Below are 25,962 nucleotides of genomic sequence, written 5' to 3' on the forward strand. Positions count from 1 at the left end.
ATCCTTTCCGCTCATTAAAATATATATGTCGTTACTTTTACCATTAAACCGTTAATTTTTAATTTTTATAACGTCTTTGGTAATGATCGCCGAGTGCGCTGTTTTTCGAAATTCGAAAGCAACAGAATGTGATAATGTCGTAAATAATTATTATATTTAGCTACAAGTAAAGGTAAAAAAAAAATAACGTTTTACTCTTTTTATTGTCACAAATTGTGTTTATATTTAGTCTCTGGCAAACGGAGACACGAAATTGGTCAGGAACATGTAGACACCGAATTCACTGAAAAAAAATAAGATATCACATATTATTCCTAATTATTTTCTCGTACTGTTTCTTTCTTAACTACGTTAGTTAACTTGTTAAGACTTATATTCATCTCATCATCATTTCAGTCGAGACGAATTACTTGATCGTATAACCTATAACGTAAGTCATTTTTTCTTATGCCTATTCCTATCATAAATGCGTTGCAAGGCTTAAACCAATTCTGGTTTTGAGACTGCACCGTAAATATATTTTATACTTACTCAGTCTTCGTTGCCAACCCTCCAAATATAGCATCTCTAGCTCCAGTACATTGCAAATCCATAGCGGTGTCATGATCTAGACATGACGTACCAACAAATCTTCTACCATTCACCACTTCAGCAGTAATCGATTCCGCGTAGAAAACATATGAATAAATATGGGAGCAAGAGACATCGGTGCCGCAACCGCTCTGGGCTTTTCCACCATTTGAATAGAAATCTATATCTCCCAAAGGATAATCGTAACCTTTAAGACCAGCTGTAGTGTGCAATACTTCGACAACTGCCGCATCATCTTCATTTAAGATTTCGGGATGATGCGTCCACCCATGCAGAGACGGATCTAATGCTGTAACATTAATTCATGTTGGAGGTTATTTATTCAATAGCTGAAAACTTGAAATTCGATCTTAATAAACTGATTCAATCTTTCATATAGAGATAATTTTAATAATTAATACAGGATGTTGATCCCATACATTGTAAATTCTTACCAACAACATGAGGAATTTCTCCGTTGACATTTCTTGCCGCAATACCAGCCACATGGCCGCCGAGACCAACACCCACTATGCGAATTTGGGCAGCGTTATATCCGAAGGTGTTGATAAGAATGTTAATAAACTGGGCAATGATGCGACCGGCTTGGGGTGCGTTGCCGAGACCCTGCGTGTACATCGCCGAACCTGGGCTCCAGTCCACAGCTATCACGTTCACATCCTCCGCTGAGAGATGAGCTGGAATTAATGGAAATAACTATTAAACAGCAGGTCAGAAACTGTCTTCTTTTTTCTTTATTTCAAAGAAGAAACTTTAGATAGAGATCTATCTTCCTCTTACAGTCTTCTACGGCTCATCTAAATTGCTTATCTGAGCAGTTTATCAGTGAAGTTAGGAATGTGACTATTATTTTTGATGAATACGAGTACAAAGAATATTACTGGTTAACCTTGAACTACAAAAGCGTTGAAGTTGCCTGATACACCCTCTCCGTCGCTGTGGATGGTGACGATCGTGCGACGGGTGACGGAAAACGATGACGTCATAATAGATGCCACCGAGGGCAGTAGAGGCTGACTGACTTGGGGATTAGCCCTGAAAACAAAAAAAGATAGCAATTTACAGTTAGCATAAATACATAGCACATAGATAGTCGTATTTGTATTGTTTACGAACCTTGTAAATAAATGGAAAACGACATCTCCATCTCTCAGCTCGAACGCTGATGCTGAAATGAGGTATTAGGAAATTAAAAAAATATATGAACAGCCAGTGTTAATGAATGTGTCATATTTTGCAATATCCTGTTGCAATTATTACATGTATTTAACGTAAAGTATTTTACACGTTATAAAGATAAATTTCAGTCATTGAATTTGGAAATAACACAAAGATAACCAATATCCTAATCCCATACGTTATCTTGTAAGATTAAAATTGTATTAACAGATAAGCTACCAATTCTTGTAAATGTTAGCCTTGATTATTAAACATTTGAGAATTTTTTTAATTCGACTAGATATCAATTTACTTCGTATGAGTTTTATTCAGATATATTCATGTTTCCAGTATAAAAACTCTTTATTTTTTTTAAACTACATAACACAGTATCTCAACATTGTGGTGATTTCATTGCGACTTCTTCCTTTAATCATTTACAATTTAGGACATTAGATAGTTAATATTAATCTAATGTACGTTGTAAAGTTGTTGTAATCAAAGTGCCACAAATACATAGATCCTCAGCAAACCAATACATGCGATTACTACTTTAAGTTTACTTACTAAAGCAATAAAATACTTTCCAAGCACCAACTCTACTTAAAACAAAGAGAAAATCGAGTAATTCAGTCACTACAAACTATAATACCAGAAATTAATATTACAATTAAAAGCAGGAGTACAAAGGGACTAAACTAGGGAATAGGTAAGCAGAAAGTATCCTCACTTTTTCACATTTCTCACTTAGAAACCACCAATTATTCAATTACCACTAATTTAGACAGAAAACATTAATCCAGATCACAAGTTCACAAATACGCCAAAAAGCACTGTAATTACCTGCAACAGCAGCACATAATAACAAGAGCCCTCTTGTGATGGCGGACATTTTGAAAGGATAACTAGAATTTTTACCGATAAAACGTTTTTATATAAAATTTATTTATCATTCAATTATTAATCCCTATTTGCGATAACTTATAAACTCCGGCCATAAAAATGTCAATTAATTATATTCCTGAATCCTAATTGGAGCATTACTGTTAAGTAATAACTGGAAATTTCTATCAGAGATAAATATTTTAAAACACTATCTTTTAACATAAGGAAAACAATAAAAAAATGCTTTCCCATCAATTGGTTGCCATCTAAGTAGTTTTATAGATTGAATGTTTTAATAGACAAAGTCAGAGAGATTTGTAATTTCTGGGTAATTCTAACATGAACCCGTCCTTGAGATTGTTAATAAAATAACTATTAAAATATTTTTTACATAGAATAAGACAAGTAAACATCAAGTTTACGTAAAAGTTCATTTAATGGTGGCACTTCCTTCCGAGTTGGTATTTGAGCCCTTAGTTGATTACAATCTCATTTAAATTCCTTATCTAATTATATCAAATGTCATTTTTAGAAGGTGTTATCATTTAAGGTCGTATAATTTATCGGTCAAGGTGACTCCGAATACAAACTTCATAAAGACTAGACCATATTTATAGAAATTATCTATCTAATTAACATTGAGAGTTCCCTTCAGCGATTATCTCATTAACAAAGATAAGGTTCCAAGTGTCCCTCTGTATACATTTATCATTAAATATATTAAAGATAAGATATACAGTATAAATAATCACAATATAACTATTTAGTTAAAATCGTCAGTTAAAGTCTTTGTTACTATTCGCCATGAAACTCATTGTGTTCATCGTGTCGATTTTACAGTGTTAGTATTGAAAAATATTATGTAAAACTCGAAAATTTAAATTTTAGTTAATGGAATTGTCTTCCCTTTTTCCGTGTTTCACGAAATATGTTAAGGAATTTAACCTAAAAAATAGTCAAATACATAATTATTTATGCAAGCTAGCTAATTGCGATTTCCATTTTTATCCTATCAGTAAATATAGATTCAATTGACTTATAACAATTAATTTGATTAAAGAAATAAATATGTATGGTTTATACAGTGTGGTTTGGTCACGCTATTCCTACCACTCCTGGTGACAACAGTCATTATATAGAAGGAGTCAGTCGGTACATTTGGATGCCTGACGGTGAAGACATACCCCACCTCGTGGATTTGCAAGAGGAACCCGATGTGGAGCTTTTAACGGCTAGAGACAGCAATCACAATCAATACTGGCTTTATACCAGGTACTTATTTTAATTTTTTGATGATGATGATAGAAATATTTTTTCACAATCGAAATATGATCTTAACTATTCTATTTTGTTTAGTCAAAATGTTAAAAGATACTGATAGAATAACAAGAAAAAAAGGTAATCATGATATATGAAAGAATCAAAATGTTATATTTTAAGTAATTTGTGCTCTAAATCACAGAACTAACATTGTCTTAAGTTATCTAATATTAATTTTTAATCTTTAATACGTACACGCCTAAAAACTGATTAGTGTTTCAAAGTCCTTATGTTACAAGAATAAACATAAAACAATCGTCATCATTGAAACATTCTAACATTAATTTCAGATCTAACCCTGATACTGCACAAATAATAACATACGAAGAGAAAGAGTCAATAACAAATTCAAGTTACAATGGTAAAAAGCCTATAAAAGTTATAGTACACGGTTGGAATAATGATGGTAATGCTAATGTAAATAGAATGGTAAAAACCGCCATACTAGATACACTAGATGCTAACGTTATCGTGGTGGACTGGAAACGATTAGCCAGTTCTAATTACGTATCCGCGTCTAATGGTATCCCAGCTGTGGGCGATCATCTTGGTCACTTTCTGACATGGCTGATTGATACCGCGGGTGGAGACTGGAACGAGGTACATCTGATCGGTTTCAGTTTAGGTGCCCACGCTGTTGGTATAGCCGGTCGTACCACTAAAAGAAAACCGGCAAGAGTAACAGGTAAATGAGAGTGTTTTTCAGTTAACCGATTGTTACTGCAGTCTCAATGAAAGACTTATTCTAGACCCTTTGCAAGTCACGGATTGCGATTCATGTTTTGTAAAGCAAACATGGAAAAGAAATAAGATTTAAATTCTTAGAACAAACCAGTCTTCATAATTCCCATCGTATCGTCTTCTCCCCGTCATTTTTTGTCTTGAAATTTTGGAGTTTTAGTAATAATAGATACTTTATCTTCCAGCACTAGACCCCGCAGGTCCTCTATGGGTGGGCAATCCACATGCATTAAACACCAGTTCTGCACATTACGTGGAAGCTATTCACACGGACGGTGGTTTCCTGGGCATGTCCGAGGCGTTGGCTCATGCTGACTTCTTCCCAAACAGCGGCAAGCATCCGCAGCCGGGATGTTGGATCAGCACGTGCTCGCACAGTCGCTCCTACAGACTCTTCGCCTCCAGTATATACACAGACCATTTCGTAGCGAAACGCTGCAATGATACAACTGAAGCGCATAACAACCAATGCAATGGTAGCGAATTTAATATGGGCAACTGCGATATAAACAAACGAGGGTAATATTTTCCTTCTTTATCGTGCATTACTACTCTACACACATCTGAAGTCCATCTAATTGCATTGGATGTTGAACAATTACATGCGGAATGATAATAAGTACATTTGTTATTCTTAGTAAACCCAATTATTATTCTTTCAGATCTGGTATTTACGGCTTAAGTACAGAACGAAAATGGCCCTTCTGAAAATGCTAGTTTTTAATTAAATAATTATAATTTATCTTTATGTTAATAAAATTATAAAGTATGTTATTGTTTTCGTTATTTCTTACATCCTTGAGGCATAAAATCGCAAATAAATTGCTGTCTCAAATTACGTTAAATATTTTTATTACAATTAATGAGGTTGTAATGTCTGTAACACCTCATGTGTTAGTGTTGCTTGTAATAAAAACTATTTTATTTTATTGTTTTTTACATCTTGGGCCACTTTTGTAATTCAGAGCTGACGAAGTCGCAGGCAACAAGTTTAGGAATGAATATCTCGCTACGGCACTTAAACATGTATTTCCGCAAATCGTGTTAAATAAGTTTGAAACAATTTTTAGCAGGCGTTTTCGCAGCGAAAACCCTATATTTTTCTATGCATTAAGGAGGTATATTTCTACTTGCATGTTATAATTTAAGAAAGCAACATGTACCGTTTACTATAGGTATATTCATATGCGCTGTCATTAAAAAAATCTGATTGAGACCAAAACTTCTGTGGTTCTGATATTGCAGGTCCATAGGCATTAGTTAATCATAATTTATAGCCCTACAACTTGTTTTCCACTATATTCATAAAAAACACGTTTTCAAAAAAAAACAAACAATACTCTCACAAATTCTTTGTTTGTAAAGACGACGGATACAAAGAGAACTAATAACTATACATTATAAAAATCCCGACAAGTCTTAGTTTATAATGTACCTAGCTTTTGCCCACGATTTCGTCCTCATGGAATTAAAATAAATAAAAGTGAGTAGCCTATGTGTTTTCCCAGAATATCCTCTCAATCCATGCCAAATTTTATCGAAATCCGTTGAGCCGTTTTGGCTACAAACACTAACAAACATCCATCCATCCATCTCACTAATATTATAAAATTATAATGGATAATCCATCCATCCATATATAATTATATGAATGCATAGATGTTAGCGTTTGTAGCCTAAGCGGCTGAACGGATCTCCATGAAATTTGGCACAGGTTTAGAGCATAGTCTGGAAGAACACATAGGCTACTTTTTATTCCGGGAATAGTTACGGTTCCCGTGGGATTCATTAATTTAGTTTATAATATTAGTAAGATTGGTATTAAAATAAATGAACTTACAGCAGCGAGATGTCAACAGTTGGACGGTGCCAACGAGAAAGAAAATCAACGATAAAAAGTTAGCAATTAATCTAAAAGAAACTAAATTGATATATGAAAATTTCCAAACGATGACATTATTATAGTTTCTTATCATATATGTCAAAATTTTAATCGAAATAATTAATCATTGTGAAAAACATTTCCCCCAAAATATGTTAGTAAGGTTTTTCTTATCTAGTATTTAATTAAGCGGATTAAATTAATAGTATCTACTAATTAATAACTGTTCTAAAAAAAGATCTAATCTGGCTCTTCTTAATTGCATTCCTTAAAGGATAGTTTAAATAACGTTTTTTCAAAACAAAGACATTAAATACAGACTTAAAAAAAAACTTGCATTACATTGTTCATGTACAATTATTTTTTTTATTTAACAGTCGGCGCCATCTTAAATCAATATGTAAGCAATAAGTAACTTGATGTATGTGTTTATTATGTTACTAGCTTTCGCTCGCGACTTTGTACGAGTAGTGTCAAAGAAGAGCAAGCAGCCTATGTGTTCTTCCAGACTATCCTCTACATTTATGCCAATTTATATAGATATCCGTTCGACGGTTTAGGTTACAATCTTTTAACAAACATCCATCCATCTATCTAACCTTTCGCATTTGTAATACTAGCTTTCGCCCGCGACTTCGTCCGCGCAGGATTTGGAAAAAGTAAACAGCCTATGTGTTCATCCAGGCCATCTTATATATCTATGTCATAAAATATATATTTCATCGAGATCTGTTCAACAATTTAGGCTACAAACACTAACTCTAACTTTCGCATTTATAATACTAGTAAGATTAGTAACATTACCAACTTTGGCCCTGACTCTGTCCTCGCGGCATTTAAAAAGCAAAAATAAGTAGCATATATTCTACATACATGTAAAAAAATATTAAGATCCGTTAGGCTTTCCGAAGATACCTTCTAATAAGTATCCATCCTTCTAAACTTTCGCTTTTATAATATTAGTAAGATGCTACCTAGCGTTATTCCAAAATACACATATAAAGGATTTTTAAAACATTTAGGAGGGCCTATTCTTGTTTATTCTTGTTGTGTCAAACTGCTGCCATCCCATGTTATCATTATTTTTAGAAGCCAACCATTAAGAAAAATAATACATCGTTTTCGCAAACTTACTAGACAAACCCTACAAAGCCAGTCCATTTATAATTTTTGATAAATTGATGTAATCTTCGTAAGATAAGGGGCTCAGTCACGCTATGAGAATATCAGATTAAAAAAGTTCAATAAATACCCCACTTGTACATCGATATCAAAATCAAAGCGACTCTAACCATGAAACTAGTAATTCCATTCCTTTTTGTCATAGCGTGTAAGTATTAAAAATGTGTTAAAAACAATCCTTGCATATTTAATCATATTACGAATTTAAACATTTATCAACAATATTTTTACTAGTAATCACTTTTCGATTGAAATAAGACCCTAATACGTTGTCAATTATTTTTATTAAAAATTGCTTTTAAGTGTTTTAACTATATCTTACGGAAATCTGTTCGCAAAAATTAAAGAAATGGGTACGAAGTTTTCGCTTACATTAATATAATAATGAATGATTTTAGTTTGCGCTGCCAACGATGTGCCGTTAGTCCCTGGGGACAATAGTCACTATGTGGAAGGTCAGAGTCGCTACATCTGGATGCCAGACGGCGAGGGCAACCCGCACTTGGTAGACCTCCACGAGCCCGTCGATGAAGAGTTTTTAAAAACCAGAAACGGTGCCGACAACCAGTACTGGCTCTTCACCAGGTGAATTAATTACGTCGCATATTACAACGCTAATATGGAACTGATGACTAACGGAATCTTATCAAATAACATTTAAATAAATGGATTTTCCAAACATTTCATTTTATCTGCCAGCATGTAAATTTTTGTTTACTAGTTAGGTTATTCTAGATACATATTCCAGGTCTAACCCTAACAACCGCCAAGTGTTGGTGCACGGGAACGTGAACTCTGTGCGCAACTCAAACTACAGAGCCGCCCGCCCGATTAAAGTTATCGTCCACGGCTGGAACAACAACGGGAACACCGCTATGAACCCTACCATTACATCCGCATTCCTCGCAGTACAAGACGCCAACGTCATCGTCGTAGATTGGAACAGAGTGGCCAACAGTAACTACAATACCGCGGTCCGTGGTGTGCCAAACGTCGGCCAACATTTGGGCAACTTCTTGGTGTGGCTCATCAACAATGCCGGCGGCAACTGGAACAACGTCCATTTGATAGGCTTCAGCTTGGGTGCTCATGTCGTCGGTAACGCCGGCCGCACTGCTGGACGCCGTGCCGCTCGAGTTACCGGTCAGTAACGCTTTTATTGATATTGGTAGTACGATGTAAAAATGTCAAAAGTTGTTTGGAGCCATGATTTTTTTAAATTATTAAGGTGGCAAACGAGCAAGCAGTTACCTGAAACTGCTGAAATGGCGAAGCCACCGCTGCCCATAGACATCCGTAATTGCAGATGCGTACCCTACCCTTAGTCGATGGAGGACGAGACGCACATAAAGAGGATATTTCCCCTTCCTATAGGTCCCCCTCCTCCGTCAAATCTACGTTCCCTTCCCAACCTTTACTTATACGAAGCAGATACGAGGGGAAGGGATTAAAAACAACGTCTCCTACATGCACAATATTGATACAATTAGTCAAATTAATAATTTAATTGAAATGAGAGCCACTTGTGTAACATAATAAATATTTCTGTATTTAGGATTGGATCCTGCGGGTCCGCAATGGGGTGGAAATTCAAATGCACTCAACCGTAACTCGGGAGTTTACGTAGAGTGCATTCACACGGACGGCCGGCTCCTCGGCATCATGGACGCTATCGGCCATGCAGACTTCTATCCCAACGGCGGTAGAAACCCGCAGCCGGGCTGCGGCACCAGCCTCTGTTCGCACGGACGAGCTACGGATCTCTTCGCTTCCAGTGTCCGAACCAACCACTTTGTCGCCAGACGGTGCCCGAACATTCACGAGGCTGAACTGTCTACATGCAACGGTAACACTTTCAACATGGGCAACGGTATCGTCGGTAAACGAGGGTAAGCTGTCAATTACAATTTTCATCATTATGAATTTAAATCATTCAATCTATATTTATCTATACATTTAATAATATAAAGTGTCTGTGTCAGCAAAAGAAAAATTCAAGATTTTGGGAAGATGATGTATTTGCGTTGCTGATAACGAAAATTGCATTTATTTTTTTTTGTCTGTCTGTCTGTCCGCAAGCCGTGTCCGCAATCTCTGAAATGGCTGGGCTGATTTCGATTTTCACTAAAGGGTAGCTGACAGAAGGGCATATTATGGGCCACTTTTTTAACTTAATATTAATATTGCGTGGACGAAATCTCGGGTAGTCGACAAAAAAGTAACATAGTAAACGGTATCGTAAAGTCAACTAGTGCAAAGTTCAATCTCTGATCAAGAACAGAGGAAATAGCTTTGGCATCGAAGAAATACAGCATGTTTTGCGAATAAATTATTTAAGAATGAGTATTGCCGGTTGGGTCATTTTATTTCACCTTTAAGTGTTAAGAAAGGCATTTGATTCTTAACATGCTGCCGGTAATCAAAAAAAGGCATCACACGTGACTTATAAAAGTCACGTATGATGCCTTTTTTTATTTCATAAATATTTTCATATGTAATTTTTTCATTCCATAAGGAACAAACAACTTATTATTTTATTTCATTTTCCAGATCTGGATTATTCGGTCTCCGCACCAGGAACTCTTGGCCTTTTTAAACGGACTTAATTTACAAATAAAATGTCATTCAAAAATCTAAAAGTGGTTTTTATATAATACGCCTACAGATATTCTTATTGTAGTTTTAGATAAAATACTCGGTCAAGGGCTCACTATTAATTTTCAATACTTAATCAAAATTATTCGACGACGATTTTGTCGTCAATCTCAACGTTGCGAGTCACTATTTATTTTTGTCATTGTTTTTTTTACGTTATTAATTAATCTTAATCTTTTGAAATATCATCAATCAATCAACTTCAAATGACGCTGATAAAAACAAACGATGAACGAATTCCAATTTCCATGTTATTAATATCTCCATTGTAATTAAGTATTCGTAATTAAAAAATAAAAGTAATTCAATCACTGTATCGGATTAACGATAATCCGATACTATATCTATTAAAATTGAGAATAGAATAGTTTATTTTTTACTGTGTCTCTCATGAACAATTTCTTTGTCAGCCAATACTTATTAAAACCACGGTGAAAGAGACGACCTCGTACGGGAAGGTACGCGCGAGTAAAATAAATAAGAAATAAACCAAAAACAACTTTTAATAAAATTTACAAATTAAATAAAAATATACATTTCAGCCTAGCGTTGTGTGGGACATCTGCTCGAACAATAATGCTTCAAATATTTACAAAAGAATAAATAAAAAAATAAACATCCTTATTTAAAAAAAAGGATTAATAATAAAAATATAAAAAGGATTATTGCATCGCCAACACACAGATAACATACAAATCTAACAGACTCAGTAAAAAATCATAAAATTGTTTCAACAACTAAAAGACACAGACCCTTTCATCTTTTCGAGAGAAACCAACCTATTATCAGGTCCAATAATTTTTTACCAATGCCCTTTACCAATTCCGTTTCTAATTCTTTTTGTGACTGACTGCCAGTGTTTGCCTTAAAGAGGTATTTACAGATTCACCGCACTTTATATTTCTAGTTAACAAATTTTTATAAGAAATACTAAAAGCTTAACTATCACTGAATTATGAAAACATTCCATAATAATCATTGCTTCATACATACTTACAGGCGTACGCAAAATATTTGAGTGACGCGATAAGGATACACAATACATTGCACGAAAGCAATGTAAATATTATCGAATCAATTGTATTATCATGAGCACCATAAGATAGTGTTGTACTAAATTCTGTCAAAATGTTTGTTAAACAATGAAATAGATCGAAAACTCAAGTCAGTGTGTTTACAAGAACATGGCGCAGTTCCTCGTATACGCGTGTTTGTCAGGTAATTAATTATATTTTGTGATTTTCGCTACTAAATTAAAAGATGAAATTTAAGGAGCATTTTTTACGATTTCTTTCTTGATACTAATTCGCAATTAATGTTTTAGTTAGCACTGTAGCCTGTATATTAAGCAATGATGTTATAATAGATGATGGATATTATCCTAATAGCGAAGATAGTTTTTTACTTATGCTTGAAAATGAATCTGTTGATGAAGAACTGATTTCGGAGAATGCGAAACATTCTTACAATACCTACTGGTTATATACTAGGTTAGTACATTTGTTTGCTATTTAATTACAACAGAAACATTTTTTAAGTGTCTACGTTTCTATACAAAAGAACACAATTTAGTATACCGCGAAATCATTGGTGTAGAAGTACATAATTACATGATTATAAAAAGTATGTTTACATTTTAAACATTAATCTATACTTAATGTTATAAAGACGAAAGATTTAGATTTTTGTATATATTGATATAACTCAAAAGTTACTTGGACGATTTTAAAAATTTATGCACCATTAAAAATCCATATTATCACTGAATAACATAATCTGTTTTATTGCTATGTTTTAATTTAACGTAGACGAAGTCGCGCGCAGCGAGTATTCTAAGCATAGCTTAATTTACAAGACAAGAATTTAGTTGTAATAATAATTTCAGAACGAATCCTTATAATCCAGAATGTTTCGAACTCGGAAACAATTCAAGTGTACAAGATTCTAATTTTAATGTTACTGATGTCACAGTGTTTTTAGTACACGGATGTAACGGCAACGGATGGAATAGTATGAATAACTTATTAACTAAAGGTAAACGAACAATAACGATTCAATTAGAAAATATTGTGGTTGACGAAATGATCAAATCAGTAATGAGTGATCTGACTTCGACCTACATTCATTTCGTTCATTTCTTTCATTCTGATTGATTCTACCTTCCTTTAAATGTGTTCAACAATTTTAAAGCTTTATTTCCCTCATCCACAATAGCAACATCTTAAACATTAAACCCGACCAACAACATTACATAAATAACAAAAAAGTTTATATCGTTACCTAAATCATAATCATGTTTTTAGCATTCCTCGAAGATAACGACGTGAATGTCATAGTTGTGGATTGGAGTAAACTTGCTAATAAAAACTATATCACAGCCAAATTAGGCGTACCAGATGTGGGAACAGCCCTTGGACAATTTATAAACTGGCTTGTAACGTTAGGAGTAAGCTATGATACAGTACATTTGGTTGGCTTCAGTCTTGGCGCCCATGTAGTGGGTAATGCAGGAAGGGAGACAAACTCACGCGTTAGGCGGATAACTGGTACGTTTTTTTAGATAAAAATTAATCGAGGCCACGGAATTTTTTATCAATACTTTCTTTTGAATCACTGTTAGTAACATCAAAGATAAAATAAGGTGACTCATTATAAAAAGTGTTGGTGTTTTATCTATACTAATATTATAAAGAGGAAAGATTTATATCTTTCACTGTTGTAAAGTAATTTATCTGTGAGTAACATAGGCTATATTATTTAATTTCACGCGGACTAAGTCGGGAGAAATAGCTAGTTTCAAATATGAATGAACAAAACAACGCATTTCTTAGTTTTCTTTATTCTTATCTAATTATCTACAATCTATAGGTTTAGATCCAGGCGGTCCATTATGGAAGAATGACAAAAATAGATTAATGCCGAGTGACGCACAATACGTCGAAGTCATTCACACTAACACAGCCTTGTATGGATACGGAGATCCTTGCGGTGACGCTGACTTTTATCCCAATGGCGGCTATAAAATGCCCGATTGTATCCTTAATTACTGTTCTCATCGACGATCATACGAATATATGGCTACAACACTTGAAAACAATCGCTTCTTGGCAAACGAATGCAATAATCTTCAAGATGTCCTCGAGAACACTTGTACTGGTACTCTCTATCCTATGGGCAAAAGTGATTTAACGAAATCTAGGTTGGGAAATTGATTTGTCTTTGTTTATTTTCTTGTAATCTAATGCAGTAACATAAATTTGAACACTTCGCAGGTCCGGAATATTCAGAGTGAACACTTGAAAAAACCATTTCGATGATTTTGAAGGCAACATTTATCTTGTGGATTTCTTCACCTGAAACTAAGAAAACGTATTACTTTGTATAAATTTAAAAATATGTTTTATGAGTATTATATTATGAATATTTTTACCGGTTTCCTTTTAATCAATGATCTTACAAATGGAGCAAATAATTGATGATCGCTTTGAACTCTTGGATATTGTCGGAAGCTTAATAGAGTTGCAACTATCACAGTCACCGTACAACCAAATGCTGTGAACCATAAGTATGAGATGCGATACAGGTAAGATACCACCCTGAAATAAGAAGAGACCACATGGAATTTCAAAAATAATAAATCAAAGTTAAAGGTGGTATAAATAATGGAGAAATAAATTACGTACACGTGTTCAACGTCCGGTGAAAATGTGGTTCCAAAGTCATAGGTGCAATTATGTGTAAATCTTTCTTTCTCGTCGAATCTCAGGAATCCTTTAGCTTGAGCCAACTGTGAGTGGGCGGCGACCCACCACGCTGACGCCAAGCCCACTACGCCACCACTTAATGCACTCTGGTAATTTAAAAAATATTCGCAACATAAGAATAATACAGAATAGTTAGTTGCAAACAACTTCTTTGCTATTCAGCAGATAATACTACTTAGTAACATTATTTCCATACATAATAACATTTTTGATAGCAACTGTTACAATAAGAACAGAATAACTAGCACCTAACATGACAATTGAAATTATGAAAATATGTATAACTATTATTGAAGTAGGTATAATTACGAATAAAACATTAAAGGATCTACAGATAAATTAATACTTACCGTAGAATCAATGAAAGGTAAAAAGATTCCCATAGAAAATATTCCTGCAAGTGGTCCCATCGATGCTGACGACAAACTCATTGTTAATTGCAAAACTGAACCAAGTTTTTCTACGATGAACACTAAACCTGAAAGGTAAGAATATAAGTGTACCAGGACATCTCTGCTAGGCAGTAATGGCCTTTGGAAAGTTATACATCACACTAATATTAAAAATGAGAAAGTTTAGATGGATGTTTGTTAGAGACTGTAGACTTAACCGCCAAACGGATTTTGATTAAACTTGGTATAGATGTAGATAATAGTTTGGAAAAACACATAGGCTCCTCACTTTTGTTTTTTAGTTTTCACGCGGGCGAAATCACTGGCGAAAGCTAGTAGTAAATAAGACTTACCCACGCATATGACGCCCAGTACAACAACAACAGTCCTCACTAATATCTGAGTTTCCTTATCACTTAAAGGTCTGAAGAATGGCTTCCAAAAATCTTCCAACACTACTGCAGACATTGAATTAAGGCCAGTTGACAGAGAGCTTAAAAACAATAAAAAAACATAGAGTTCTATCTAACATTAGGGCATTAACTACATTGAAAACAAGATTATAATAATAAACAAAATTTAAATAAAATTTTCGCGTATTTTACAAAATTTTTATATTGTGTAAATTACCTAAGTGCAGCACTAAACACACCAGCTACGAACAGACCCGGCAATCCATTCCAATCACCGAGTACATCCATAACCAACAACGGGAGTAACTGATCCTTTGCCAGCACTAACTTTGAGTTAACAGGATCACAATCATGATATCTTGCAAATGCTAACAAACCACTGTATCCACATATGAATACAACTAATAAAACACCACCTAAAAATCCCCAAACGGCCCTGAAAACGTAACAATAAAATTCTCAGACATTACGGTTAAAAACAAACTTATATTTTTGAGCAATATGTATGTATTTCACATAAGTAGATAAAACAAAAAGGCAAAAAAAATTACCTTTTGGATGATTTTAATTCTTTTAACGCTAAAAACCTTTGCATCATAGACTGATTTACAGCAATAAGTCCAACCCAGTAGAATGTAGAACCGATTGACACAGACAATATTGAATGTCTCTCAGTCAGATCCCAAGTTAATCTAAAATGAAAAAAAACGAAATCCTTCAGAGATTTACATATATGCATCATAGAACTGTACTTTTGTAAGACTTCAATTCCAATCTTTTAAAAAAAACACAATAAACTTACACTGGGAATTCAATCCTGTCACTGTTCCAATTTTTAGCTAAAACTTCTTCTAAACCACCGACTATAATAGTCCCTTTTATAATAATTAGTACCATTGCTCCGATCATTACTACAGTTTGGATGACATCCGTCCATACAACGGCTCGTAAACCTCCCTAAAATCACTACTTTTTAATAAAAAAATAATTTACAGGAATAACATATAGCGTAATATTAGCTTACCAAAGATGTGTAAAATATACACACAATACAAACGATAGGTGTAACTATGTGAATATTTACTCCAGTAACTGAAAGAAATCAATCAATTAAATTAACAAAAGGAAATACATCAGAATCTTGTGAAACTTCAGGCCATTTAAAAGCTAAAGTTAGATACCTTGGTTGAAGGCTAATGCTGGGACGTATATAACAATAGGTAGCCAGGCCATCTGAAAAATATACAATATACATTCGATTTACATATATCAAAACAATTATCAAAATAAGTTCATCAGGACAGAAGAAATATGGTGGTAACACATAAAAAAATACAGACGAAATTCAGGATTCAGACGATTCCTTTTGGAAAGTCGTATAAAAATTAGATTAAAAAGCACAATCAAACAAATTTTCAGTGTAATAAAAACTTACCAAATAAACACTAAATAAAACAGATCCAAATAACCTCGTTCGTTTGTCGTACCGTAGCTCTAAATACTGCAAAAAATAATAATGTAACAGTTATCAGAAATACTCTAATAATCGGATTCATAAAAATGTCAATGAATTGTTTAATTCAACTAGATCCCTGTTTAAACAGTAAAAAAAACTCGTTACCTCATATGCAGAAGTCAATTGTAGATCATGTAATACGGGTATAAACGTTTGAGAAATTATGATACACATCATAACAGCACCGATAAATGAAAATATATATGAAGTCCCGTAAACATAGAGCTCTGTAGGTGTGCCCAAGAGGGATATCCCTGAAATGAAACTAAAACCAAATTTAATTACTCCTGGGTTTAATAGTAATATAATAATAGAACAGCTACAAATAGTAAAAATACAAGCAACGCAATATCCAAACGTTAAGTTCATACTTAAAAGATTATTGTCGTATTACGACCCATTATGCGTCATTAAAGTAATTTTTATCATTTAAATATATCTAAATTTATGTTGTAACTTGAAAAATAAAATAATGTAAACGAAATAAATACTTACGTAGCAACTAACGAAAAGCATACCGGTATAAGTTTCATATTCCTACCGCCCATTAGATAATCTTGAGTTGAATTCTGTTTCTTGTAAAATCCAAAATAAACACCAATCGCACCGCATATCGACAACATTGTTACGAAAACAGAGTAATCTAACCACGAAAACTTTTGTTGATACGATAGTCTAACGATTGTTACATTAAGTTTTTCCATATTGGATAAAAACAATAAAATAAGAAATTGCAAAAAAAATAAATAAGGTGTTACAAACGTTACTCATGACCCTCAAGACATCAATAAGTCCCCAGCCACACTTGCAATGGTAATTTTTCAATTGGCCCACGTTATTTTCCTACGCAAACAGGCTGCTGCTATTTCTGACCCGCGCTTTATTGACGACTTCCTTTTGGAACTTTAAATAGACCTTCAACCAAATTTATCTGGTTCTTATATTTCTCAGAAACCAGACACTAAGCGTAATTAAATGTATCCGTACTTATTTATTTAGGTAAAAATAAAAGTTAGATTTTTTGTACCAAATTGCGTGATTTTAAGAATCAATAATTACATACACTTATTTATGTAGAGCTGCAATACAAATACAAACATTGTTTAATATCAAACGATGTTAATTTCAACCGATCTCTTCGATTTCGTTTATTGGTATCATATTTATTGCGGTTGAATTTTTGTTACGTTCAACCTAAAAGCAAAAACGTACTTTTAGTCAGTGTTATTCCCAGCAAATATGCAAACACACTTTAATCTTACCTTTTTACTATCATAAGCTCTTATGTAAGAGTCATCTCCGGGATGCGGTGGGTCCTTGTATAGCCCTCTGAGTTGTGGTGCGAGAAGATTAGGGGAGGGCAACACGTGCACCTTCCCTAGCCACCTGTTCACCTGGGATACCGCCAGGCCTGCGCAAATCGCCACCAGAGCCCCAGCGAGCGTATACCACATGTATGACACGTGGAGTACTGGACTTACTTGAGTTCTAAAACCAATTCATGATGATATATGACGTCATAGTACTTATAATCTACTATTTAATTTTCCTACATTAAAATCCAAGTTTTATAATTGACTAGTTTTCACCCGCAACTCCATCCGCGTCGTAGTAAAAAAAAGTAAATGGCCTACGTGTTCTTCCAGATTACGCTCTACAGCTAAATTTCATCCAGTTCCGTTCTGCCGTTTAGGCTACGAACTCTAACAAACATCCATTCATCTAAACTTTTGCATTTATGACTTAAGAAAGAAGTAACCTACGCTGAAGCTGTTCTCGTATGGAAAATAGTTAAACAACACTATACGTTAGGGCAAACCAAAAGTATTACATAAGTTCAGACTTCAAGATTAACGCATAATATTCAAATTCATACATAGAACTTACATAACAGGTGGTTCCGTCGTATGTGGTATAGTAAAGTTGTACTGGCAGCCAACAGTTGAGAGATGTTTGTGAGGATGAACTATTTGTCCTCTCGCTATAGCCAGCTGTGCTGATAAACACCACCATGACATTGTCACTAGTCCACACATACCTCCTATTAATGCTCCCTGAAATATTATTGAAAATATGTAAAACAAAGGATGAAAAAATGTGTTTTATCGCTAAGATGATTTAAAAAGCGATCCGTGAAGGTATTGGGTTAATAGCCCTTTTTATTTGCAATCAGACCTTTCAATTTTTTATACTTTTATAATATAATAAAGCGTAAACACACACTTCTTTGTTGCCTAAGATGTCAGGAATTACAGCATATTTTTGAATAATTCTTTTTTAATAGAACGCCCTACACTTACGTCACACTTTAAGCTATATATTTTCAGGCCATTAAGCTTAGGGGGTAAATATTTTGGATAAAAACCCTAATGTGGGAAAGAGATCATAAGTTGTTGCCAACATCAAGGAAGCAAGATTGCTAAGTTTTGTCATGTCATGTCATTTTGACATTTGCTATTCATAATTTGACACATGTAAACAATAAAATAATTTTATGCTGATGAAATCGCACGGAAACAGCTAGTAAATTATAACAAGTTTAAAAACAGTAAACGCGTTAATTAATGTTACTTAATATACGTTCTTTTGTTTAATTATAATTAATGTAATTATTTTGATTGTATGTTTTTAATTGAGCAATTAATTTAAAAATCATAACAGATACCGTGGCGTCTACCCAAGGCATGAGAATTCCCATCGTGAACACTCCGAGTTGGGGACCCATCGTCATCGCCTCCAAAGTCATCGTGAGCTGTAGAATCGTTCCCATTTTTTCAACGATAAAAACCAACGCTAAACAATTAAAATAAATAACATTGACTTTTCGAAGAAAACGTTAACATTAGTCACAAATAACATTTTTTTTTCTTATATCCTGAATACGTAAACAAAATCATCCTTACCAAGACACACGCATCCTAAAAGAATTACAACGCCTTTAAGTAGCCAATTAGTTTGTCGTTCAGATAATTGTCTCTTAAAGAAAGGCTTATAGAAATCTTCTAACACAACTGCCGACATTGAGTTTAAGCTTGTCGATAAGGAACTAAAATTTATAAAACGTTAAATTAATAAATTAAACGTACGGTTACTTGCTGCTTATTATTGAATCATATTATATGAAATATTGACCACATAAAGAATGAAATAAATCTAAATCAAAGAGATTATTTTATTACCTTAAAGCGGCACTAAATATACCGGCTACAAACACACCAGGAAGGCCTGGAATATCCCCTAACACGTCCATGACCAACAGAGGCAGGAGTTGATCTTTTGCTTTCGCTAACTAAACAAAAGAAAGACGATTTGTTACAAACGCGAAGCAAATTACCATACTTAAATGCTACCCTTTAGACAATACTGTAAATAATTAAATGATTAATATTTACCTTAGTCTGTAAAGGATCACAATCATGGAAGCGAGCATAAATTAACAGCCCACAGTAAAGGCAAAAACAATACAAAATTGATATGCCAATACAAAACAGAAAAACTGACCTGAAATGAAATATATCTTGTTAGCATGGATCACGTTTATTTCTATCGATTAGTAAAACAGTACGCTAACAGCAACTATCGTATTTCATAGTAACTGAAACCAACTGGGAACTACATAATTTTTATTTTAAAACTTGCCATCGTGTTGATGCGTAGGAAGTAAGAAACTTAAACGTAAATTGAACAGCTACATGTATTATTGTATTTTTTCTATGACTCTTTTCTCCTAAGAAATAATACGATATTTTAAAGTCTAGTTCATAGTTGATTAGTCTCACCATTTGGCACCTCGTAATGTTGGCAGTGCTAAGTACCGTTGAACCATCGTTTGATTCACAGCATTTGCTTGTAGCCAATAAACAAGACCTCCGATTACAAGATTCCATATTGTGTGTCGCGCTGTAGGATTAGGATCCCAACTGTAAGTAAAAAAAACATGGTTATATCTATTCCTGTGAAAAGTTTTCCTATAAAAGTCATGTTTAGTCATACTATCAATTAGATTGTTAAAAATGGGTGTGGGTGTTTTATAAAAAAAAATATAAGAACAAGGTGACAGTGCTGTACTTAGGGTACTCGATCCGCTGGCTGTCTAAATTCCGCTGCCACACGACGCCAACGCCACCTACATCTAACGTTCCTTTTATCGCTACCAGGGCCATAGCGCCAAACATTGCCGTTATCTGTATCACATCAGTCCACACCACAGCTTGTAGACCACCCTGTATATCAAAATCTAATTTGAAATTCTCTCATTTTGTATGCCTCTGAAATCTCAGGACATTGTGTTTTACTTACTGCACTCGTGTAAAATATGCAAACCAAACAAACTATTGGTGTTATAACATGGACGTCCACACCCGTCACTGAAAATATAGAACTCAAATAAACATAATTTTACTGTTAATTCTGATGAGCAACGTCTTACGATGTCTACAGAAGTTGATTTGAAATAAGTTTAGAAAATATACCTTGGTTAAAAGCTAATGCAGGAACATAAATAACAATTGGCAACCAGCCTACCTAGAATTAAAAAAAAAACTTAAATCTAATCTTGTGAGTAAGTCTAAACAGAAATTATAAATACAATTTTCTCACCAATGTAAATGCGAAAAGTATGGAACCAAACAGTCGAACTCTATTGTCAAATCTCAGGGACAAGTACTGAAAATATAAATTATATTTAAAACAAATTTCAAGCGAAAAAGTATAATGTGATTTAACACATGCAGTGCTAGAGGTGTAGTTATAAAAATCGTAATCGTATTAAACGTAGTCTACTATTCTTACTTCGTAATTAGAGGTGATTTTAAGTTCGTGGAAAACAGGCAAGTATACTTGAGTCACAACTATCGACATTAAAAATATGCCAATCATAATGAAAGCATATTGCGTCCCATACATGTATACTTCAGTCGGGGAACCGAGGAGTGTGATTCCTGAAACAAAACTGCAAAAAAAATATTTTAAAAATTAGGAAAACGATGTTAAAATAACAACTTGGTGACCTATGGGCAAAGAAGTGAAAAAAATGCCTAAGTTTATGGTAGTCTAATTAGCTTTTGATATTCGAATATTATTTGGACACAGAAAATTCTACTCTATCGTTTCATTTCACCTCGTTTTGTTCTTGTGATTGTTTGATGTGATATGATTTTGCGAACTTTGTATTTGAAATAACGAATGGTCATCAATCGTAGACTAAACAGTTAGAACCTTGTTCTTTTATGACCTCATGCCAGCAAGCTTTGATTAAATTAGGCAAAGAAGTTATTATAGTTAATCATAGTCAATTATAAATTTTAGTTACGTAAGAATAAGGAACGGAAAAGGTCAGATTTAATGCGTCTGCGAGGGAAAACTCATTCGAATTGCTAAAGAAACATTTGCTATCCTTAACAGATATCCATCTGTCATAAGCTTGTAAATAGCATTATTAACAGGCTTTTTTGCCAATTAAGATTCCAGCGTATCGACCGTTGTAACGTTCAAGATACACCAAGTAATAGTTGATGAAATCGATGAAGGGAAGGAGAGATTGTATGAAAAGGCTCACCTCGCCACAAGGGACATCGATACAGGAATTACCTTCATATTCCTTCCTCCCAGAAGGTAATCATTTTGCGACGACTGATCCTTTAAAAAACCCCAATAAATACCCACAACAGCACTTATAGCTAACATAAACACAAACACAACGTAATCAACCCATGAGAACTTTTGCATTTGATAAGCCATTTCATTTACACCACCCGGAATTTCCTCCATTATGTTGTTTTAGTGAAATAGATTACATGTATAACACAAATGGGTGCCCCTGTTCGACCAGCACGTTAGGCCGCCGAGACGTAAAGCGCAATCTGTTACAATGAAACAATTACGATAACTCGCAATTTAAAAAAGGAAGTTGCGAGATCCCCCTCAATAGCATCAGCAGGAGCGAATCAGGAACTGACTAATACTAAAAAATTTAGTAAATCGTCTCTAGGACAAATGCTGTACCAAACCATTCCATACCAAATTATATTTGTAAAGTGCCCATCAGACTCTGGATCTCAGATTCGAGGATTTAAGCTCTTTCAGTTTCGATATTGAAACTCTTAGTTTTTTGTGTACTAATATAATTCTATTAGGTTCCAATGTATGCCCAGATTAATGGGCGTCCGTAGCTCTTGAACTAGGCGGGGAGAGGGGCAGGCAAATGAACAATGGGAAGTTAGCTAAGACTAAAATAATACAATAGTAGTATAGTACACTTCAACACTAGAGGTTCCAGCTTCCACTCTCCTGCCCCGATGGCGAAGCTCATCCCCACTTTCTTACGAAGACTTAGCAAGCGGGAACTTGAAACCACGATAAAGGCATCTTAAAACTAAAATCCATCGTAGATTATTATCTATCACATCCGTTTTGTGTTTCGATGATCAAATGCGAAGCTGGCAAATTGATTTTCTTTTTGTTCTTTAATTCAAGCGATCCTGGCAACCCCCTTTGACCTGAACTGTCAAAAATGTCAACAAACAACAAGATATCCACAAGGGCAATTTATTTTTGAGTTTATTCAAACTTTTGAAATCTGAAATAAAACAACTGTTTTCTTACTATTAACTTATTTACAACAACTAGTCCTTGCTTATAATTATTTAGTGCATAACTCCTAGTTATATGTAATATTCTTCAGAATGGCGGGCTCTTTACTAAGTCAGTCAGAGCAAGTTTTTATCGTACATGGAGTTGAAGTAAGTCTTTATAAAACAACATATCAAATTAAAAAAAAATGTACCGTGTAATAAACGTACTGTACGATATTACATATTCTTTTTACTTTAAATAAAGTTTGAGTTTCAAAACATTGCTATTTTAGGTTATATACTTTTAACAAAGTTTCAATTCTAACTATATTGTTTCATTTATAAAAACTCGTAAAATAAAAAATTAATGTGAATTGAAAACATTTTAAATTCATGTATACATGTAAATTTTCATCCCAAACTTAGTCAAAATTAAGTGTGATGCTAAAAAACTGAACCAAATCTACTTCCAATAATTTTCAGCATGATTTCCGATCCGATGGTAGATCTAGTATCGACTATAGACCAATGGAGTTAGAAACGGATGTGGTGAGCCATGCAAGTGGCTCCGCCAGACTGAGGCTTGCAAACACCGACATCCTTGTTGGAGTTAAAACAGAAATTGATGTACCAAAAGCAGAGACACCTGGATTTGGCAAAATAGAGTTCTTTGTGGATTGGTAAGTCATGTATCATTACTTATATACATGTCTATCATAATATTTTCAGTACAAAATGACTTACAAATTTTATATGTTATTTTAGAAAAATGAAACTACTAGCATTTACATGCAAGTCTTTCCACGCAGATTAAGAATAAAAACTATGTACCTGTGTGCTCTCCAGACAAGGTTTAAGACCTGTGACAAACTTCATCAAAATCTATTTACCCATTTCTGAGAAACCTAACAAACATCCGTCTACCTTAACTTTCGCATTTATGGTATTACTAAGATTGACATATTTAATTACAATACTGACACATAGTTAATAATAACTTAAATGAGTTAGTGTCTAAAGTATATGTTTTTGAAAAAAATATTTTAGTTCTGCAAATGCAACGCCAGAGTTTGAAGGCAGAGGGGGAGAGCAACTAGCAAACACCATATCAAGCACAATGCAGCGCGCATACTACAGTCCGCAAGCTTTCAATTTAAAACAACTCTGTATATTTGAAGGGAAACAGTGTTGGAAATTGTATGTTGATATTTTAGTAAGTATAACTCATAAATACATTTTATGTCATTTGATGTAATATAATTTAGGCTTTTATTTTGCTAATTATGTAATGTTCCTGAGTAGCTTTATCTGCATGAAATTATAAAAACCTTATTTTATTGTTTACATTTGCCAAATTCTCAATAATTCTCAAATTCTTAATAACCTTGCTTCCTTGATTCCTTAATGTTGGCAGCTTGTAGTTAGTTATCCCTTTCCCACATGAATGTTTTTTCTAATTTACTCACCCCCCTAAGTTTTATAGTGTGAAAATATAGTCTTAAGTGTGTTGTAAGTGTAAAGCTTTTTTTTTAAAAAAGGATTATTCAAAAATATGCTGTGATTGTTGACATCCTACACCACAAAATAGTGTGTGGTTACACTTAATTATATTAGTATAGATAGAGCTGCCAAGGTTACATTTTGAGAAAATTTGCGATAGCTCCAAATGATTTAAATGTTTTACAGATACTTGAATGTGGAGGCAATCTATGTGATGCAGTCTCACTAGCGGTCAAAGCTGCATTGTTTAACACCAGGTTGCCATGTGTGAAAGCAGCATTAATGGATGGTGGCAACATTGATTTACAATTGTCAGATGATCCGTATGATACCAAACATTTAGATATTGGAACAGCACCACTTTTGGTAAGTAAATTTTGTTCTTTTTATGACTTGTAGCTTAGTTTGTGATAGATAGATAGATAGAGTGATAGATCTGTACATATAATGAAATTAGAATGTCTGTTTGTTTTATCAAAAATCTAGATTTCGAGAACATTGCATTGCTGATAACGGAAATCACATTAAAAAAAAATACGGGGCATATTATAACCTATTTTTTTATCTTAATATTGCGCGGACGAATTCGCGGGCAACAGCTAGTCAGTTATAAAGTAGTGTGTAATAGTGAGAATTTTTTTAATCTGTCCATTCGTTTTTGAGTTTATTTTTGTATTCGTAAATACAAGTCTATAATATAGATGAACTCTTTCAGGTTACATTATGTAAAATAGGATCTAAATGTGTTGTTGATCCGTCCGCGGAAGAGGAACGATGCAGTTTTATATCTCTGGTGGTTGGTGTTACAGGAAATCCTATCTTTTATGATAAAGAAGATAATGATATGACTATTATTGACTGCAAATGTAGCACTATATCAATGAATGGCCCTGGAAGCCTCTCACCGACAACACTTAAAAGTGCTATTAATCAAGGAATGTAAGTAATACATCAAATCATATTTTAACAATTTTAGTTTTAAGGTTAGAAAAACATAAAAACTGGCAATACTTTAAAAGTAATAGAATGAAGACCTTATGGTTTTTGCATACAGCCTTACAAATAAACGCGGCAAAATTGTACTAAAAAACCGAGAATACGTTATACCTAGTTAAACCTATCGTTACACCAACATGTACCACAGTTTAAGCTCGGTATAACATTTTAAATGCTAGTGACTATCTATGTCGTACGTTTGCGAAAGTTTAGATAGGTGGATGGATGGATGTTTGTTACTTTATATCTTAAAAACACCTAAGTAGATTGAAGTTTTGACATAGAACATAATCTTAAAGAAGACACGTGAGAGTCAAAATGGCGGGTGTACCATCGCGAATTAAATTATACCACTTACTAAAAAAATGTACCTAAAATGTACTAATTAGTACCTC

At 33.9% G+C, this 25,962-nt stretch overlaps 7 protein-coding genes across 8 annotated transcripts in view; 4 read left to right on the plus strand and 3 right to left on the minus strand.

Moving 5' to 3' along the window:
- Window positions 1-184: 184 nt before the first annotated feature.
- On the minus strand, window positions 185-2,673 carry LOC106111978 (pancreatic triacylglycerol lipase-like). Its single transcript, XM_013294202.1, has 6 exons — window positions 2,593-2,673; window positions 1,708-1,759; window positions 1,481-1,626; window positions 1,026-1,268; window positions 532-880; window positions 185-283 (listed from the first exon to the last, which is right to left on the minus strand). Exons 1-6 carry the CDS (start codon window positions 2,639-2,641, stop codon window positions 226-228), a joined length of 897 nt encoding a protein of 298 aa, XP_013149656.1. The 5' UTR covers window positions 2,642-2,673; the 3' UTR covers window positions 185-225.
- Window positions 2,674-3,764: 1,091 nt separating this feature from the next.
- LOC106111823 (pancreatic triacylglycerol lipase-like) lies at window positions 3,765-5,403 on the plus strand. Its single transcript, XM_013293979.1, has 4 exons — window positions 3,765-3,906; window positions 4,245-4,639; window positions 4,881-5,214; window positions 5,358-5,403. The coding sequence occupies exons 1-4, from the start codon at window positions 3,797-3,799 to the stop codon at window positions 5,401-5,403; spliced, it is 885 nt and encodes a 294-aa protein (XP_013149433.1). The 5' UTR covers window positions 3,765-3,796.
- A 2,816-nt stretch (window positions 5,404-8,219) lies between these two features.
- On the plus strand, window positions 8,220-10,355 carry LOC106111817 (pancreatic lipase-related protein 2-like). The gene is made up of 4 exons (XM_013293971.1): window positions 8,220-8,344; window positions 8,508-8,902; window positions 9,315-9,648; window positions 10,310-10,355. The coding sequence occupies exons 1-4, from the start codon at window positions 8,235-8,237 to the stop codon at window positions 10,353-10,355; spliced, it is 885 nt and encodes a 294-aa protein (XP_013149425.1). The 5' UTR covers window positions 8,220-8,234.
- A 1,669-nt stretch (window positions 10,356-12,024) lies between these two features.
- LOC106111724 (lipase member H-like) lies at window positions 12,025-13,764 on the plus strand. Its single transcript, XM_013293867.1, has 5 exons — window positions 12,025-12,041; window positions 12,300-12,448; window positions 12,718-12,960; window positions 13,283-13,613; window positions 13,687-13,764. The coding sequence occupies exons 1-5, from the start codon at window positions 12,025-12,027 to the stop codon at window positions 13,712-13,714; spliced, it is 768 nt and encodes a 255-aa protein (XP_013149321.1). The 3' UTR covers window positions 13,715-13,764.
- On the minus strand, window positions 13,624-17,470 carry LOC106111804 (sodium-coupled monocarboxylate transporter 1-like). Of its 2 annotated transcripts, none has more exons than XM_013293958.1 (13): window positions 16,995-17,470; window positions 16,605-16,764; window positions 16,419-16,484; window positions 16,165-16,216; window positions 16,008-16,075; window positions 15,786-15,940; window positions 15,535-15,675; window positions 15,201-15,419; window positions 14,924-15,063; window positions 14,529-14,656; window positions 14,098-14,264; window positions 13,845-14,010; window positions 13,624-13,767 (listed from the first exon to the last, which is right to left on the minus strand). In XM_013293958.1, the coding sequence occupies exons 1-13, from the start codon at window positions 17,201-17,203 to the stop codon at window positions 13,747-13,749; spliced, it is 1,692 nt and encodes a 563-aa protein (XP_013149412.1). In that variant the 5' UTR covers window positions 17,204-17,470; the 3' UTR covers window positions 13,624-13,746. The 2 variants fall into 2 exon arrangements, with proteins under 2 accessions (XP_013149412.1, XP_013149411.1); XM_013293957.1 differs by having other exon boundaries at window positions 13,624-13,773.
- A 114-nt stretch (window positions 17,471-17,584) lies between these two features.
- On the minus strand, window positions 17,585-22,777 carry LOC106111810 (sodium-coupled monocarboxylate transporter 1-like). The gene is made up of 15 exons (XM_013293964.1): window positions 22,755-22,777; window positions 22,057-22,360; window positions 21,291-21,450; window positions 21,099-21,164; window positions 20,972-21,023; window positions 20,799-20,866; window positions 20,568-20,722; window positions 20,279-20,419; window positions 19,892-20,000; window positions 19,679-19,788; window positions 19,403-19,545; window positions 19,165-19,292; window positions 18,387-18,553; window positions 17,762-17,987; window positions 17,585-17,693 (listed from the first exon to the last, which is right to left on the minus strand). Exons 2-15 carry the CDS (start codon window positions 22,266-22,268, stop codon window positions 17,625-17,627), a joined length of 1,806 nt encoding a protein of 601 aa, XP_013149418.1. The 5' UTR covers window positions 22,269-22,360; window positions 22,755-22,777; the 3' UTR covers window positions 17,585-17,624.
- Window positions 22,778-22,984: 207 nt separating this feature from the next.
- Window positions 22,985-25,962, plus strand: part of LOC106111913 (exosome complex component RRP42) — a 5,628-nt gene continuing 2,650 nt past the window's right edge. Inside the window, exons 1-5 of the mRNA XM_013294115.1 lie at window positions 22,985-23,239; window positions 23,555-23,751; window positions 24,119-24,284; window positions 24,758-24,937; window positions 25,287-25,510. Of these exons, the coding sequence (XP_013149569.1) occupies window positions 23,183-23,239; window positions 23,555-23,751; window positions 24,119-24,284; window positions 24,758-24,937; window positions 25,287-25,510 (824 nt within the window). The 5' untranslated portion in view covers window positions 22,985-23,182. The remainder of the gene's footprint in view (window positions 23,240-23,554; window positions 23,752-24,118; window positions 24,285-24,757; window positions 24,938-25,286; window positions 25,511-25,962) is intronic.

Source organism: Papilio polytes, unplaced genomic scaffold, assembly GCF_000836215.1.
Source record: "Papilio polytes unplaced genomic scaffold, Ppol_1.0 DF824146.1, whole genome shotgun sequence".
NCBI lineage: Eukaryota > Metazoa > Arthropoda > Insecta > Lepidoptera > Papilionidae > Papilio > Papilio polytes.

Coding starts and splice junctions, on each gene's coding strand:
- LOC106111978 (XM_013294202.1), bottom strand. CDS start 2,641: ATGTCCGCCATCACAAGAGGGCTCTTGTTATTATGTGCTGCTGTTGCA. Junction 1,627..1,707: donor GTTTTCCATTTATTTACAAG/GTTCGTAAACAA, acceptor TTTTGTTTTCAG/GGCTAATCCCCAAGTCAGTC. Junction 881..1,025: donor AGAAATTCCTCATGTTGTTG/GTAAGAATTTAC, acceptor TTAATGTTACAG/CATTAGATCCGTCTCTGCAT.
- LOC106111823 (XM_013293979.1), top strand. CDS start 3,797: ATGCCTGACGGTGAAGACATACCCCACCTCGTGGATTTGCAAGAGGAA. Junction 4,640..4,880: donor AAAACCGGCAAGAGTAACAG/GTAAATGAGAGT, acceptor TTTATCTTCCAG/CACTAGACCCCGCAGGTCCT. Junction 5,215..5,357: donor TGCGATATAAACAAACGAGG/GTAATATTTTCC, acceptor TTATTCTTTCAG/ATCTGGTATTTACGGCTTAA.
- LOC106111817 (XM_013293971.1), top strand. CDS start 8,235: ATGCCAGACGGCGAGGGCAACCCGCACTTGGTAGACCTCCACGAGCCC. Junction 8,903..9,314: donor CCGTGCCGCTCGAGTTACCG/GTCAGTAACGCT, acceptor TTCTGTATTTAG/GATTGGATCCTGCGGGTCCG. Junction 9,649..10,309: donor GGTATCGTCGGTAAACGAGG/GTAAGCTGTCAA, acceptor TTCATTTTCCAG/ATCTGGATTATTCGGTCTCC.
- LOC106111724 (XM_013293867.1), top strand. Junction 12,449..12,717: donor GAATAACTTATTAACTAAAG/GTAAACGAACAA, acceptor TCATGTTTTTAG/CATTCCTCGAAGATAACGAC. Junction 13,614..13,686: donor AGTGATTTAACGAAATCTAG/GTTGGGAAATTG, acceptor AACACTTCGCAG/GTCCGGAATATTCAGAGTGA.
- LOC106111804 (XM_013293957.1), bottom strand. CDS start 17,203: ATGGAAAAACTTAATGTAACAATCGTTAGACTATCGTATCAACAAAAG. Junction 14,657..14,923: donor ACTGGGCGTCATATGCGTGG/GTAAGTCTTATT, acceptor CTTACCTTTCAG/GTTTAGTGTTCATCGTAGAA. Junction 14,011..14,097: donor TCACCGGACGTTGAACACGT/GTACGTAATTTA, acceptor TTCTTATTTCAG/GGTGGTATCTTACCTGTATC.
- LOC106111810 (XM_013293964.1), bottom strand. CDS start 22,268: ATGGAGGAAATTCCGGGTGGTGTAAATGAAATGGCTTATCAAATGCAA. Junction 19,789..19,891: donor GTGATCCTTTACAGACTAAG/GTAAATATTAAT, acceptor TCTTTTGTTTAG/TTAGCGAAAGCAAAAGATCA. Junction 17,694..17,761: donor GAGCTTATGATAGTAAAAAG/GTAAGATTAAAG, acceptor TTTTGCTTTTAG/GTTGAACGTAACAAAAATTC.